The sequence below is a fragment of the Marmota monax genome, unplaced genomic scaffold (assembly GCF_021218885.2).
Source record: "Marmota monax isolate L192 unplaced genomic scaffold, Marmota_monax_Labrador192_F-V1.1 WCK01_AAM20220418_F8-fsc00054, whole genome shotgun sequence".
Lineage (NCBI taxonomy): Eukaryota > Metazoa > Chordata > Mammalia > Rodentia > Sciuridae > Marmota > Marmota monax.
The window spans coordinates 9,397,256-9,411,426 of record NW_026692145.1 but is presented as its reverse complement, the minus strand read 5'-3'; the positions used below and the strand labels follow the sequence as shown (position 1 = coordinate 9,411,426).

Below are 14,171 nucleotides of genomic sequence, written 5' to 3'. Positions count from 1 at the left end.
TCAGTACTTATTTCCTAGAACATGACTACTGTTAATTTATCATCTATTATTTAAACCATTCAGCCTAACCTGATTAATTTGAATCAATCTGCACATTCAACAGGTTAATCTGAATCAAAATAGGAAACATATAAAGAGTATGCTTGCTATACAACTGTTCATCTCATTGTTCATACATTGATATAAAGCCAAAATACATAAAATGAGTATTTTCTATAATAAATCCCACTAGGATTGCACTGGAAAATAAAGATGAAAATAAAAGCAAGCAATAAATAAGACATGCACAATATTGCTGACCGAATGAGATTATTTCCCTAGGGGTTCCCCAGAAATAAAAATAATTTTGTCTATCATTGTAAATAAATATATCTACTTTCCAGATACTTAGGAATATGCCTTGTCCATGGGACCCTACTAACTTGCAATCACATTCTGCATGTTAAATGACAGATGGGAAGATACAGGAAAGGAAAACAAAACAAAGGGTAAAACAAATCTCTTTGTGTTTTACTTAAATGGTGTAAGTGATTTTATTACCATTTTCCCCATCAGACTTCCTTTCGTGGTCAGTGTCAGTCAAGGACAAAGCAGAGTTGGCCCGGCTGGACAAACAGGAGCTATGCTCTGATTTCATTCCTCTTATCCACATTCTCAGTGCATGATCAGGTGAGGCTGCACCTTCAGTCTCTGTGTCCACATCAGATCCCATCTCTAGCTGGTAGCCATGCCGAGAAACACTGTGCATGTCTGTCTGGTAGCCAGAGCACAAAGTGTGAGGGGTTTCACAGAATTCCATCTCTGAGAAGAAATAAAGTTCAGGGGGAAAGTTTAAAAGTATGGAGAAATATCCCATAAAACTCCACTTTTGGTGCTCACACTTCCCCTCCCCCATTGCTAATAATTATGGTTTTTGCAAAGTTAGAATTCTGGCCTTTTATTTATGGTAGCTAGGATTCTGTGCTTATTTTGCATTTCTGTAGCTTAAAATTATGCTCCTGTTGATTCTTACAAGTTCTGGAAAAAGCATGCCCAAAATAGCTTTATAGCTACAATTTTAGGTTGCACAAAAATGTAATGAAATAAGTGAGTGCAGACGAGTATAAAGTGTAGAAAGCTGTCCTTTAAAGATATTCCTCTTCTAGAAAGTAATGATCTATAGAGCACACCTATGCTTAAAATATTAAAGTTATTTACTTTTTTAAGTATTTCCCATACATTGGATTTAAGAACAAATAATTCAATGTGAAAACTCTGAGGGGAAAACATTAACTTCAAATATACTCGTCTAAAGTATTTTCCCTAAAACATGCCCATTTAATATCCTGAAATCAAAGTACCTAATATTATTCCCCATAGTCTCCAACAAAGTTTTTTTTTACTTTTTACTACTTATTATTTAATTTATTCTTTTACCAAATAAATACAAAATATTCAGTCATGTATTGCACTTTGGTGGTCCTTTATGATTTTGATGTTTTCCTCCTTTCCCCCCAAATCTTAGAATTTAAAATGCTTATAATCTTAAAGATGATGTAACAAATCCTCCCTTCTAACAGTTGAGGAAAAAAATAGTCCAAAATGTAGATGCTATTTGTACACAGACCACATCAGATGGCAACAGAGCCCATTTTCCCCCCTAAAATATCTGGGCATTATTTCTGTTAGATACCAATGAAGCTCCATCAACTTACTACATGAATATCAGGCATCCAGTCTTATAGTCAATTTTATATTCAATTATGGCAAGGTGTCAAAGAGGAGAAAAGATGCTTTAACAATCCCTAATAAGTTAATGAAAAATGACCACATGCCAAGACATATCATCTGAAATGTCCATGTACTACTTAGATAAGGTAATCCGGAGATGTAGTACACTATATAGGATTTTCTCAGACTGACATCAGAGACAGGGTATGTCATTTGGCCAGGAAGAAGCTTAACTGGGTGCATCTAATCCTTAGCACATATCAATAAAATGCAAACCGTAACATGAATTTAATTCTTTGAATACAGAAAGTGCTGAATCTTAGATCATATATTAAAGAAAAGAATATAGTATACAAATATATTTGTTATAATAACTATTTCTATGACACATAAATGGCCAAATAAGGGCTTAAATTTTTAATATTTTTTAATAACCACTAGGTGCCCAGCACTGTGCTTTGTAAAACAAATATTATAGACAAATAAAGCTGTTATGACGTGTTAAAAATATCTGATTAAAAATTAACTCTTCAGGGTTATAAAACACTGCTGAGAGTGTTATGATTTCTGTGATGAATGTCTTTAAATGTAACTCTACTTTTCTATAAAAACTTATCTAAATTCCAAAGGAATGATGTTTAAAAAAATACACATGGTTTTCACTTATCAAACATAAAACCTTATCAAACTATGTTTCTCCTTGCCATAAGGCTGAAAGTAAAAATCCATTTTGCCCAATATAAATCTTAGGGATTTAGAATTTGGGGATGGGTTAATATTCATGCCTCTTAATTTCACAATGTCTCATTATTCAATCCTACTCTGCAGTTGTTGCCACAGCAACCTGGTAATGAACCTGTCAGCTTGAAGCTGTAAGAAATGAATTTTATATAGGTTTGTAGTCACAACTTCCTTCATTAACCTACACCAGTGGTTCTCAAACTCAGCTGCTGCAGACTCACCTAGAAGGCTTGTTAAGAGATTGCTATGCCCCACCCCACCCTGCCCCCTAGTTTCTGCTTGTTCCATTGAGGCGTGGAGGAGGGCCGCTAATTTGCATTTCAAATGAGTCTCCAGGTGACGCCCAAGCTGCTGATGCAAAGACCCCACTTTGAAAAGTAGGGCCCTGGAAATTTCTCTGAAGTCAATGGGAGCCAGGAAAAGGGGAGCAGTGATGGTAAAACCTCATCATGGATTACCACAAATTTTGCCCCACCAGTTCTAATTCTACTTGAAGATGTGAGGCGGAAAGTATTTGCTCCAAATTTATGTGAAGGGCCTCTATATAAGTCCCATGAATTCAGGATGCTAATTAGCATCTTCCAAAAGCACATACACTTCCAAAAGCACATACTCACATTTAGTTTCACTGAGACAGAGGCATATGAGATGTGACTTTCCAAAGATTTTGATATGAACATCTGATTCATGACATTTGTTGGAAAAGGATGAGCAAATAAAAATAAATGCATGGTCATTTGTCTTTCCAGATTAATGAAACACCAGATAAGTTTTTTTTTTTTTTAAAGGAACACTGACAGACATAAGCAGATGCCTTTTTTGTTAAAGATATTTTTTTTCCCATTCAAAAGGAAATTTGAACATGGATTCTTTGTTCCCATTTAAAGAATGTTATGTAAAATGATTAAAAATTGCATAAGATAAACAACTTATTTTCTGTTGGAATTGCATCCTGTTATGAAAACAAAGATTAAGTCATAAATTCTCTAATTAATGTAGTCAGAGAAATGTGCACTACCTTGTCAGTCTGTAATTAGAAAAGTAACATTCCAAGTATGCTCTCACTTGCTCTTAAAAAAAAAAAAAACTGGTAAAGAGAAAAGGGAAACCTTTCACTTATTTATAGTAAATGATATTCATTGAACTGCCTCATTTCCCTTTCTTGAAATCAATGTCACCCTTGTAAAATATTTCCTTCAATACACAAAGTCTTGTTGTTGCTTAAAATTCCCATAGGATGCATTATCTATAAAGCACTTACACCCTAAGTGGTTGGTTTTTAGCCTTGCACATGTAACCTTGTTACCTAAAATACTGTATATTCTCTAGAGAAGTTAAAGTTCAACTGGATTTATTATAGATCTATTCTTACCAAAAAGGCTATACACAAGAGAAATGTAAGTACAATCTTAGAATATCCACAGTTTAAAAAGATAGAACGGTACCATGAGAAATCACCATTCAAGAATAAATAGGTATAGACGTGGCCAAGTTAATGATGCATTTGCAGTCTCACAAACATGTATATAATTTTTATTCTGAAGAAAACCTATTTTCAGTTTTTGGGGAGATGAAATCTAAGTGTATTAATAAAAGGTAGAAATCCAACTTTTTTAAATGGGCAAAAGGTTTGAAGAAACACTTTATAACAAAAGATACAGGAATAGACAATAAACAAATGAAAATATGCTTAACATCATTAGTTACAGGAAAATGCATACTAAAACCACAATGAGATACAACTACACACCTATTAGGAAAAAAAAAAGTTTCTACTGGAAAAAATTTTTCATCACATCAATTGTTGACAAGGATATGAAGCAACAAGAATTCTCATACATTGTAAGTGCTGGGAAAACAGTTTGGCAGTTTCCTAAAAAGTTAAAGGTACACTTATTAGGAAGGCAATTGTACCCATGGACATTTTTGCAAAGAAATTAAAATTTGTGTAAACACAAAAATCTGTACAAGGTTGTTCATAGCAGCTTTATTCTTCACAGCTAGAAAGTAGAAATTACCCAAGTGTCTATGAATAGGTGAATAGAAATCAATGCTGTTATATTTACACAATGAAATATTAGTCATTCCTCAAAAAGAATCAATTGTTGATGCACAACATCATGGATGGACTTCAAAATAATTATTCTGACTGAAAGAAGACAAGGAGTCTATTACAATGTTTCCATTTATGTAAAATTCTAGAAAACACAAACAAATATATGGGGACTGGTTCCCAAGGGAAGAGAGTGGACAGAGACATTAATAACAAAGGGATAACAAATCAGAACAAAAAAATCAATTAATTTTTTAAAAACAACAAAGGGACATGAGAAAATTTGGGGGGTGATCTAAATGTCTGTTATCTGGACTGTGACAATAATTTGACAGTTATATATTTGCCAAAATTTATCATATTTAATTTTTAAGAAAATTCTGGCACTGAGGGTTAAACCCAAAGGCTCTTTTTTTTTTTTAATTTTGAGACAGTCTCTAAATTTCCCTGACTGGCCTTGAACTTGCAATCCTCCTGCCTCAATCTCTTGAGTCACTGTGATTACAGGCATGCACTGCCACTCCTGGTTCACAGTGCACACTTTAAACAAGTTTAGTTTTTCATTTACACTTCTCTAAAGCTATTTTTTTACTGAACTGTACATCACCAATCTTTAAAACACTGAGGATATTTTGAATTAGTCAATTTTCACAGGTGGAACCAAGAGTCTCAGAGCTGGAAGGAGGTTCTTCTCTTTCCCTCCTAGTAAAAGAACAAAAAGACAGTCAAAATGTTATATTTCTCACATCTAAGCAAAGAGGAAATCAAAACTAACTGATGCATGATTTCTCAGTGATTGTCTAGGGAACACTTTGGTCCTAGGAACACTACCAGTTGGAAGCCAAATTTAGGAGGGAATTAACATTGAAACTGATCCAGCAGGGAGGGGAACATCCTGTAGCTGGGGATGATGAGACTAACTTAAATGGTTCTGATACATAGGATCACCTTAGGCCTTGTATTAATGTTAATAAAATTAATATATTTAATTGCTGTGAAATGCTGAATAAAATACACTAGCACATTTTCTCTGTGAATCTAAAGGTTGATCGTCAGGTGTTCAGCCTGAAGAAGCCATTTATCAAAAGTTGAATGGGAGCATGAGAAAAATGGAGGGACTTTGATTGGGCAAACGATAGGGAGGGTAGGGAGGGTGCATGGGGGCAGGAAAGATGGTGGAATGAGATGGGTATGATTGCCCTAAGTACATGCACACGTGGAGTGATGCTATATCATGTACAACCTGAGAAATGAAAAGTTGTGCTGCAATTGTGTACAATAAATAAAAATGCATTCTGCTGCCATATATACCTAATTACAATAAATAATAAATTAAAAAAAGAAAAAGTTGAATGGGAAAGCAATAGTTATCTTTATCAGCATTTTTCTAGAAATGCCATTTATGGGTTTCTGATAAGATCAAGATTGTCTTTTTTCTTAAAATCCTCTAAAAAGGGAGGTTTAAGGTATAAACTTCCAGATTAATAACTTGAGGTCAAGAAGCATGATTAATCTTGGCCATGGCCAGAAAAATCAGGGATACAACTTTTAAAGGGTTTAGACTATTTTTAAAATAAGGAAGGAAAGATAAAACTATCAGTTTTAATTACTATGACTCATAACAACCCTATGGATAATATGCAAAAGCAAGTTTTATTAATTACTCATGTAGTTTTTGGATAAGTCATTTAAGAGGTCTTGTTTCTTCATTTATACAATCTATAGGTCCATGTAGAAATAAATCTCTAGGTAACTGCTTGGTTCTAAAATTCTGTAGTTATAACCTGAGCTTGTTATGGCAAAATGTGGAATGGTCAATATTTCAATCGGAAAAGTATTAGTGATTTTGTGAATCAAGTTGCTATTCATACTTCTCTTGTGAAAGATAATCACCCATATTAGTTAACATGATCTTTTGTCATGATTACAAGCATTGCTACATTAAAGTATTGATGCAGTCTAAGTAAACACTGTGAATTACAAGATTATTGCTAAATGAATATAAAATGTAAAAAAGCAACTGAGTAAATGGTTACTCATCAAACATAAATTCATCAGTTTACAGACATGGCTACTATAAGCAGTAGTACTCTACTGCTTTGGCCTAAAGGATAAAAATTCACACAATTAAAATATTGGCCCCTTAATAATTCATTACTGGTTCCAGGGGAAAACAGGATGTATCATTACAGTCTTAAGCAAGAAACAGAAACAAACAAACAACACTAGACAGAAGACAATTTTCACTACTGGGTACCATTTTGTATGTTTCAGTTTGGGGGCTTTGAAAAGAAAATAATATCAAGTTGTCAAATGAATTGATTTTTGTAAGCTTACTTAAAGGTTTGCTGAACACCCACTCAATTTCAAATCAAGAAAACAAAATCATCTTCTTTGATTTTTCTTATGTCTTAAAAAATTAGTTCAATTTAATTTCTTCTTCTCTTCATGAAAAAGCTTCATCAAATGTACAGTACTATACTAGGCAGTAAACAGTGATTTAACAGGACTGAGTAATAAAGGCACATCACACAAACCTGCCCTTTATTTTTCTGCTTAGGGCTCATCAGCCTTTTCTGGGGCACAGCAATGAGAGATAGAGTGCTCCTAATGTGCAGGACTGGGGCCTGTGATTATCAGAGGACTTAAATAAAATAACTAAGCCTTCTGAAGTCTAATCTTCCCCTCACAGTTCCAAATACACCCATTATCTCGACACTCAGGACCTACCAATTATGCCTTATTTAATTTTCAAGATTTCTCCATCTGTCAGTATATTGAAAAGCATGGCAACAAATCTAGGCAGAGTTAAAAGCCTGGAGTATAAACATTCATGCTTTGTTACGAACCAATATTGGCTAACTGGAGACATCCCAGAACATAGTTAAAAGACCATGTTAATGTCAAAAAGAATGTTCTCAGAAGTAAAGTGAATTGCAAATCAGTAAAAATGGCCCAAATGAGAGGACAAAGAATTGTAGCACAAAATCAAAAGACGGGAGATGAGGTAGGAACCTGAAACAAATCAAAACAAACTTCAATCTTAGAGAGAGAGATTAAAAATAACCTCTGCCAATCTAAGGAAGGAAATTTGATATGGTTATAAGGAATTGCTAACTATTTTCTTGAACTAATTTTAACCTTAGACCCCATTTAGAGCATATTCACATAAGATGGAAGAATTATTTTGAAGCTAACTCAAACAGTAGTTACCACTACAATGAAAAAGGTAGATGCCTCTTTACAATCTTTGTAACAAGAATCTGGAAAAATAATCAGGTACCAGAAGAGATGGTGGGAGGTCCTGGACAACAGAAATTTAGAGCAATGAGAACCTGCGCATGTTCCCTTTATTTCTACATTTCGAACAAGACAGGAACTTCCTGGACTAAATGAGAAATTTTCAGGGCTACTGAACACTGCAAATGCATGGTGCTCAATGGCCCTAAAAATTTCTCATTTCTTACTTGTGTTGGTCCAATTTTCTGGCTGTTCATAACACTTTGGAGCTTGAATCCTTATTGCCCACTGTGGTCTTCCAGGTATACTTGTCTATTTCCATTATGCTCACTAAGCATGTGAAGCTGTTTGCTCAATGTTTGTGTGTGTGTCTGAAATTTTAAACTACATTAATCTGCTGTGCAATTCCATCTAGAGGAGTGAGACCAATGAGCTAAAGAGTTAAATAACCATTAAAAATACTTTCAAATGCTTCACACACATACTCATAAAGGCAAACAATGTGACTTCTGTAACATCCTACATTTCCCTGTTAGCATTTATTTTGTGGTGAATGAGTAAAGATGCCAAGATAGAGCTGTGCACCAGAGTCGGTGTACATGAAGAACTACTCAATAAACTATATTCTGCTCTATCTGAGGATGCTTCTTACTACTTTTCAAAGATGCTCTATTTACTTTTGCCTCTGTATTTTTGAACATATAATGCCAAACAGCTAGAATATTTCCCTCTGATTTTTCAATAATCTAATGTTTAATATTCAGCCTAACTGTCTCACAGTTTTCTCTAACTTTTCTTCATCTCAATAATTTTACCATTCCTTACAGCATTTCTAATGCATAGTACATAATTTATGCCTGATTGCTTATTTCTTTTTTGCTTTACATTTGTATCATATACATTAGACCTCCAGCTCCTATAGTGTCTTTTCAATTTTTAACATCTTTCAATATCAAAAGCATTTTAAGTACTCTTAACACACACACACACACAGTAACTATGGTATGTTGGTCATGGTAATTTTCTTAACTCTAGTAATCACTTGACTATGCATATAAATATCAATATAAGAATATCAAAATATCATGTGTATACCTTAAATATATATAAGAAAAAAGAAAAAGTCAAATGCAAAGTATTGTATGATCTGTGAAGGACTACATAAATATAAGGTAGTATTGAGATCACCCTGGTTTCTAGAAAACTTCTAGACAAAGAGTCATCATTTAATACCAATGTTTGAAACTCAGTAGTGATATGAAACCACTCTTGAAAGGATTAACCTCTTGAATACATTCTACTACAAATGAGATAGTTTTGCTTAACAAAACAATGCCACTAGTGCAAATTGAAAATTGTTATTTTGGTAAATTAGCTATGCACTTCAAATAATAGATGCTCCCCATATTTGGCAAGAAGGGAAAGACAATAGCCTACTCAAAGCAGTTTATAGTAATATTAGACTAATGGAGAATAAGTTCCCTGCATAGACGTTTGACTAAAATAGTCTCACAAAGGAAGACTTTTCCATTGTCCTTTTGGGGTTAATGAGTTGGAAAATGACTCCCTACTAAAATTATTCAAAAATATACCCTAGAGTTTTAAGACTGGGGTGGGGGGACTTTACCGAAACCAGTCACAAAATTTTACTAAAAGACAATCTTTCAGCTGGTTTGAATAGAATTTTCCTTTATCCTTCTCTTCAATCAGTTTCATGCCATGTACAATATAATTACCATCTTGGTAAATTTGTAGAGTGTCCTGGAATGATTATGTAGCACTCTTGAGAGCTTCTATTTTCAGGAACTAAGAGAAGGTTACTCAAAATATTTTTCAGAGATGGAAAGAAGAAACTCTCCAAGTGAGTAAAGGTTGAGGAAATGACTCCTTGGACACTCATCAGGAAGTGTTAAATTTGAATTATATTTACAGGAAAACATTAAATTATGGAGAAGACTTCCACTTTCAGGCAAGATAGGATGACAGAACCTAAACTCACTCTCCTGATCTGACAACACAAATCATACCAAGTCATTTTCAAACATCAGGCAATAGATAATGGAGAGTGAATCCTGAGCTGTGGGAAACAACTGAAGTAAGTCCTATGATTGCTCCAAGATATTCACTGCAAAGAATAAAGTGGGGCACAGAGGTGGACCTTCATGGTCCGAGTTGAGAAGATGGATATAGTAGTCGAGGAAAGTCAAGACACCTAGATTTTGCAGTACATAATACCTTGGTAGAGAGAACCATGTGGGAAAAGATCTTCACAAGTACCCCATAGTTATTCCCCTATATTCTGCATAGCACATACAGGGAAGAAAACAACCTGAGACTGGAGAAAGATCACCTGAAGGGAATAAAGAAAACAACTTCTAAATCTGAAATAGGGCTGGAAATAGACATAGTTCTCAATAGCCAGAAGATAAAACTTCAAAATTCATGGGCATTGAGTAGAATACATCGGTTATTCTACTCTCTCTACATATACACATACATACACACTATTATATATATATATATATACACACACACACGAATATATATATATATATATATATATATATACGCATACTCATGTACATATATACATATATCTCTATATACATATATACACATGAGTATATATACACATATACATGCATGCATATGTGCACATGGATGTATACATAAAGTATATAATTGAGATTTGTCTAGCACGTGAATAAATTACTGGCAACAATTTTATCCTTTTGTGTCTTGCTGTTAAGCTTTACTAGGTGGGTTGAGAGCATCCTTGGCTATTGGGCTAATTAGACCTTCATGCCCTACACATCTATCATGTGATTTGTGATCTAGTCATTTCACCCCTTGATCTTTTTTTTTTTTTTGGTACCAGGGATTAAAACCAGGAACACTTAACCAGCCCTTTTTTTAGTTATTTTGAGATAACGTCTCACTAAGTTGCTTAGGGCCTCACTGAGTTGCTGAGGCTGGCTCTGGACTTGTGATCCTCCTGCATCAACCACCGAAGATGCTGGGATTACGGGTATGTGCCACTGTGCCTGACCCATGCCTCAATCTTTACCAAAGAGAAATGCAGTCATGTGCCCAAAGAGAGATCTGTGTATGAATGCTCATAGAAGCTTTATTTGTAAGAGCCAAAAGTTATAAACAACTCAAAAGGCCATTACAAGTGAAGGAATGTACACTCCAGTACATCCATACAATGAAATACCCTGAAGACAAAAAGGAAAGAACTATTAATATATATGCCCACTTGTATAAATATCATAATAATCATGCTGAGTTAAAGAAGTTACACACAATGTCTACATGCTGTAGGCTTTCATTTAGGTAAAACACTAGAAAATGCAAAATAATTTATGGTGACAGAAAACAGATCAGTAGTTGCTTTGGGGTGGGTAGGTGGGGGTGGAGGGTAGAAAGGCAGTACAAAAGGACTAAATGTTTATGGATAATAAAAGGTTCACTATGATTGCAGTGATGTTTTCATGGGTATATACATATATCAAATTTACCAAATTGCACACTCCTAAATATGTGAAGTTCATTGTATGTTGATTATATTTCAACAAAGACATCTTTAGAATATACAGGGGGAAGAAAAGAATGTTTCCTGCATACTTAATTAAAAATTCCCAGTAGAACATTTGGAGTAATGAAACAAAGCAGCAAAGTTGATAAAACAAAAACATCAATATGTGTTCACAAGCTGCCATGAATAAGAGAAATAATAGACATCTCGATTTTTCTGCCATTTTGCCTTTGCTCCAGTGGAATCAGAAGGGCTTAAATTGTGTACATTGAAATCTTTTTTTTGTAATATTTATTTTTTAGTTGTAACTGGACACAATATCTTTATTTTATTTATTTATTTTTATGTGGTGCTGAGGATCGAACCCAGGGTCTCACACATGCTAGGCAATCACTCTACCACTGAGCCACAATCCCAGCCCCTACACTGAAATCTTGAATGCTTAGATTGTTATAGACCACCAAATTAAGTTTGATCCTAACCATGGCAGGAAGGACTTGTGGACCACTCTGGGCTCAGTGATAAAGTACAGTAGCAGATTAAGTGGACTCAATAATATTGGTAACACATTTGCCATTTCCACCTTAACATGCTAGATGCTTTTGTTCTGTTCCATAGGGGCAGATTTTGCCCATAATCCTGGCTATTTGTTCCAGTCAACTCTATGCTATGTTCCAAAGAAGATTAGAGGAGAGGATATGGTTAACTTAATGCAAATGCAGCCCTACTATCTAAACAATCCTTCAAATTAAACAAAATCCTCTTGTTTATGGAAGTTAATAATGTTTCCTTTGTTTACCATTAATTTCTACAAGAGCTTTTTAGTAGCATAGTATGTATACACATTGCCAAAGACAGAATGTGCTAAATGTACACTTGCCATGTGATTGAACTACTGCACCCTTCAATATTTACTGAAGAGAAATGAAATTATATGGAAAAACTGGCATAATAGTCAAATGCTCTTGTCATCAGGGTCAATCTTGACCTATTCTGAAGTGTAGTTGATCTGAATTGATACAATTATTTTTGATAGTTGTGTTTATACTACAGTCCTATCACTATAAACTTCTATTTAGAATGAAAGGGAATTCTCCATTAGCTGTGAAAAATGGGAAACTAATCTACCTCAGTTACCAGGAAACTTACTTATAAATGAATAAACATAAGGTTTTAAACTTAACCACTGGGGCCAGTAGTTCTGATTTCAAAGTACACATTCCACAGTCCTGGGGTACAAGTGAATGGAGGTCAAGTTGCCAAGGAACATGCAGTTTTAGATATTTAAAATGGAAGAAAGTAAATCCAAATGTGAATTTAACATCTTCTATGTACCAAGCTCTGAAGCATACATTATTTCATTTAATCCTCACAGCATGCCTTCTGAGAAAAGTTATTATTATTCCTATTTTTCAAATAAAGCAACTGAGGCTCAAAGAGAGATTAAGTAAATTGTCCAAGGACACATAGATACCAAGTGGCAAAGCTAACTCAGAACAATTTTAACACTGAGTCCTAATCACTTCATACAGCATCTGAAGTTATAAGTAGCATATTCAAATTCACAGCCCAGTTCTCATTTGTGCAATGTGCATTAGCTGATGCTAGAACTTCCTGTTTCTCCCCTCCCAGGTTTCATTCAGTTTGCTGCTGTTTCCATCTGGATTTTCACAGCCAGTCGCCAAAATACTTTAAGGGATATGGCAGCCAGGAGACAATGGGCATTTCCTCTGTCACTGACATTATGAAAAGAGACCTTTACACTATGCATATATTAGCTCATTGTTCTTATGTGATTTTAATATATTTTATACCTTCTTTTGAAATACATTCCACTTTGTCCTAATTCTTATGGAATCACTTCACCATCTTCATGTCACTTTGACTTATTGAAAACAACAATGATATTTCAGAGCATATTCTGTACTTCCAGACAACACAAACAACATCTGTGTCTGCAGGCGGTCAAATAAAAGAAAACGTTGGCCTCTCCTGTGTTTAGCTTCCTAGCACAGAGCAGCTGCCTTGAGGAGAGTTTTGAAATTATTTAACAACATTAACAAAGATAAGAAGAATATTATTCACTGGGAAATGTGTGTTGGGTATTACTTCAGCACATTATCATCCAGCCAGAGGAGACAGTCAGATCAAACTTTGGGAGGATCTCTTGTCTACAAGGTAGCATTATAATCACAGGCTAAGTAGATTGAGCCTAAATCTGTGATTTACATTAGGAGTTTTGCATGCATCACGGCACTCAGAGAAAGGCTCTGAGTTGAAAATATTCTCCGGTTTCTCATTAAATGTTTAGAAACATTTTTCTTTATTTTAAATTTATTAAGGAAGTATGAAATTGGCTAAAGGCATGCTTCTCTTTAGCTCGCATACTACCATATAGTGCTAACACTGCAGGCAATTTCTGCAAAATGCATTTTCTAAAATCTCTTACAGCTGGAAAGCAAATACAAACAGCAACAATAACATTAGCACTTTTGAATTGGAAACTTATGCAGCCCAAATCCTTATTAACATTGCCCTAAACATTTAACCTGCACAACCAAATTAACATTTCTGGCACTTTAAAAAATGGACAATCTATATACATGAATGCTTGTTCATTTTACAGATTCTGGAAAGATGTTCAGGTCAAACAGTCTATGAAGATTGCCCAAGGATGTTAATGATATACAGGACAGATGTAATATGAGTTTACACTAGGACTGGATGGTTGACTCCATTTGGTCCCCAGATCATCACCTTGGGGCAAAAACTCACAAACAGCCAAACATTGACTTGATAATTCACAAAATACCTGCCTGGATGAATTTTCACTTTCAATAGTTATTTGGCTCTGCCGATGATTCCAAGTTTTGTGCTAGGCATGATTCT

The 14,171-nt window shown here is 34.6% G+C and overlaps 1 protein-coding gene across 3 annotated transcripts in view; it reads right to left on the bottom strand.

Moving 5' to 3' along the window:
- Nucleotides 1-14,171, bottom strand: part of Tenm1 (teneurin transmembrane protein 1) — an 815,224-nt gene that overhangs the window by 477,881 nt on the left and 323,172 nt on the right. For all 3 annotated transcript variants that reach the window (XM_058571492.1, XM_046468616.2, XM_046468598.2), the window contains one exon: nucleotides 541-801. In XM_058571492.1, coding sequence (XP_058427475.1) covers nucleotides 541-801 — 261 coding nt within the window. The remainder of the gene's footprint in view (nucleotides 1-540; nucleotides 802-14,171) is intronic.